This window comes from Corapipo altera, unplaced genomic scaffold, assembly GCF_003945725.1.
Source record: "Corapipo altera isolate COAL_440 unplaced genomic scaffold, ASM394572v1 70, whole genome shotgun sequence".
NCBI classification, from domain to species: Eukaryota; Metazoa; Chordata; class Aves; order Passeriformes; family Pipridae; genus Corapipo; species Corapipo altera.
In genome coordinates, this window is record NW_020884911.1 from 948623 (window position 1) to 951870 (window position 3248).

General features: G+C 49.3%; 1 protein-coding gene across 2 annotated transcripts in view; it reads left to right on the forward strand.

Annotated features, from left to right (window-relative positions):
• The window catches only part of ANAPC1 (anaphase promoting complex subunit 1), a 26376-nt gene extending 23513 nt beyond the window's left edge, over nt 1-2863 (forward strand). Inside the window, exons 43-47 of one of the 2 annotated variants that reach the window (XM_027653886.1) lie at nt 545-631; nt 1066-1161; nt 1258-1456; nt 1932-2066; nt 2605-2863. In XM_027653886.1, the coding sequence (XP_027509687.1) occupies nt 545-631; nt 1066-1161; nt 1258-1456; nt 1932-2066; nt 2605-2720 (633 nt within the window). In that variant the 3' untranslated portion in view covers nt 2721-2863. The other variant, XM_027653885.1, reaches the window with a different exon arrangement.
• The last annotated feature ends 385 nt before the right edge of the window (nt 2864-3248 follow it).

Consider the following 3248-nt stretch of genomic DNA (forward strand, 5'->3'; position numbering starts at 1 on the left):
TTTTAGATCACAAATCCAACTTTTAGATCACAAATCCAACTTTTAGACCACAAATCCAACCTTTAGATCACAAATCCAACTTTTGGATCAGGGATTCCAACCTTTAGATTGTGGAGTCCAACTTTTAGATCAGGGATTCCAACCTTTAGATCACAAATCCAACTTTTAGATCACAAATCCAACCTTTAGATTGTGGAGTCCAACTTTTAGATCACGAATCCAACTTTTAGATCAGGGATTCCAACCTTTAGATCGTGGAGTCCAACTTTTAGATCATGAATCCAACCTTTAGATTGTGGAGTCCAACTTTTAGATCACAAATCCAGCCTTTAGATCACAGAGTCCAACCTTTAGATCATTGAATCCAACTTTCAGATTGTGGACTCCAACCCTTAGGTCACGGATTCCAACCTTTGGTGTGGGTTACAACCTTCTCACTTGTGTTTTGGAAGGTTTGGTTATCAGTTGCTGCTGCCTTTGTGCACCAAACCCAAAAAGTTCATTTTAAGGGTGTGTTTTAATATCCTTTTTTTTTTTTCCCCAGCCAGAAGCCATCTCTGCTTTCACTTCTGACCCCGCTCTCTTCTCCTTTGCTGATTATTTCTGCAAACCCACTGTGGACATGGGCCAGGTAGGGTGTGTTTGGTGGGGACCAACACTTCTGGCATGGATAAAAGGTGGGGAAAACCTTCACTAAACTCTGGAGCGGAGTCCAGCCCTCCAAGCAGCAGGAAGAGGGAATATTCTGCAGGATGGTTTGTAATAAAAAGGTGTAAAGGGATGGTGACCCTCTAATTTTTATTGGTTTGGTATTGGAATTTGTTTCCCATTCCTTGAGGAATGTGTTTAACAAATCCAGAGGGTCATGAGGCATTTAGGGGAAGTCAGGGAGGGGTTTGGGTGTTTTGCTTGGAATTTCTTTGCACCAGGTGACTTAAGGGAGGGAATAAAACAAAAGTTGAACGATCCCAGATTCCTGCGATGTCAGCAAATGGGGCAACTTTAACAAAAGGAAACACGAGTAGGAACCTGAATAAACCACGTCTAACACATGTCCTTGATCAGAAACAGGAAATCCTGGACCTTTTCTCTTCCATCCTTTACGAGTGTGTCACCCAGGAGAACCCCGAGATGCTGCCCACGTACATCGCCATAGATCAGGTGCAGTCAGCTCACAGTTCTGCTTTGGGGAATGCTTTGGGCCACTTTTTTTTGGGGGGGCAGAGAGTGTTCACGTTGTGTTTCCCCCTCTCCCAGGCCGTGAGGAGGTTGGAGAGGGGGGAGATGTCAGAGACGTTCGAGCTGTGGCAGATCAAGCTGGTGCTGGAGTTCTTCAGCTCCCGGAGCCACCAGGAGAGGATGAGCAGGAACCCCAACAGAGGGCTCTTCATGAACTCGGAGTTCCTGCCCGTGATGAAGTGCACTATAGACAACACTCTGGATCAGTGGCTGCAAGGTAGGGAGGAGGGATCTCTAAGGCAGCTCTTCACGGAATTCCAGGCTGGTTTGGTTTGGAAGGGACCCTAAAGACCCCCTCCTTCCCCCCACACCTCCCACCAGACCAGGTTGCTCGCCTGGTTCCTGTCTTGCTGATCCAGGTTGGCAAGGGAAAGGCAGGCCCTGGGATAAACCACCCTGTTTTCAGTTTGGTGTGGAACCATTCCCTGAGGAATTCTGTTTGCCTGTAGTGGTGGGAGGTTTGGTTCACAATTCCCAGAGAAAATGCCTTCCTAATCCTGCACTGGGAGAATTTTCTAGAAGGGGTGGCCACAGCAGGGAACAGGGTGTAGGGTGGCCATGGCAGAAGGAAGGAGGTTGGAAAACAAGCCCCCAGCCCACCTCCTGTGGGGAGATGGAGATTTTTCTTTAGAAACCCAGTTTCCTTAGTGAAATGCTTCCTGAATTTCCCTGGTGTGCCTTGTGTCTTGCAGCTGGAGGGGATGTGTCCCTGCATTCCTACCTGAGTGGGCAGCCCCCAGAGGAATCCCAGCTGAGCATGCTGGCCTGCTTCCTGATCTACCACTCTGTGCCCACACCAGCCCAGCTGGCAGCTGGAGGCTTGGAAGGTGAGTCTGGAGCTGGGATCCAGGGAAATCCTGGCCCCTTCCATTGGGCAGCTTTTCCTCCCTCAGCCCAGCCCGGGATACACCAGTGCTCTGCTCTCCTGAGGAAACTCAGCTGGACTGCAGCTTTGGGAGCTCTGTACCCTGCTTAGGGCCATGACAGGAATGTCACCCCCTCCGTGGGGAGAGGGATCTGGGGCTGGAGGCTTCCCAGGGAGTGCCCATCCCAGGAATCCTGTGCTAGCCAGGGTCCTGAGCATACAGATTCCTGTGTCTGGGCTTGGATGATTCCAATCAGATGCCTGCTACACACCTCTCCTCTGGGTATTTTCTTTGTGTTATTCTCCCTGATGGAATTTGGGATTTCTTACATGTTTAATGTAAAAACTGACCTTTTAACCAGTGTTGCAACCGTAGGATCGCCAGGAAAACACCTCCGGAGGCTCCACTGAGGGAGCTCTGCTCCCTCACAGCTCTGCTTGGGGCAAACCTGACCCTGTTTTTACCTTGTTTTCTTTGTCTTGGATGTTTTTTTTTTTAGGGAGCAGGAGCTTCTCGGAGCTGCTGTTGAAGTTCAGGCGGCTGCACATCCCGGTGCGGGCGCTGCTCCGGCTCGCGCCGCTGCTCCTCGGGAACCCCCAGGCCATGGTGCTGTAGGACCACCCAAAACCTGCTTTATTTTGTACCTTCTCAACCACCAAACTCACCCCCAGGAGTTATTTATAAATGTTACCACGAGTGGAAAAAAAAAAAAAAACCTTATAAAAGTGAGGTCATAATAAATTTACTTTTGTAACGAAGGGTTGTTTACAAATCCGTCTTTTTTTTTTTCTGTGTGTGTGTGTGGAGAATTCTGAGGGGACCTCGGCTGGGAGCTGTGCCTTGTCCTTGTTTTTGTAACCCCTTTGCTTGTGATGGATCTTAATCCGCTTCCACGAGGTCCTGGAGGGTGGAGGCAGCTTGGAAAACTTGCTTTCCCTGGAGCACTGAACTCAGAGCGGGGCCGGTTCCGTGTTGGTTCTGGTGCTTAATTTGTTGTCAAACAGGTGGAATTCCTCCAAGAAAAGCAGCCAGAGGGTGAGTGATTCTTCAGCCAGAGCCAAGGGGTTGGATCCTGCCTTTTCTGTTTTCAGATTGAATCACATTCCGTGGGGGTTGTCCTTACTCTCTCCCTGTTTTATCCCA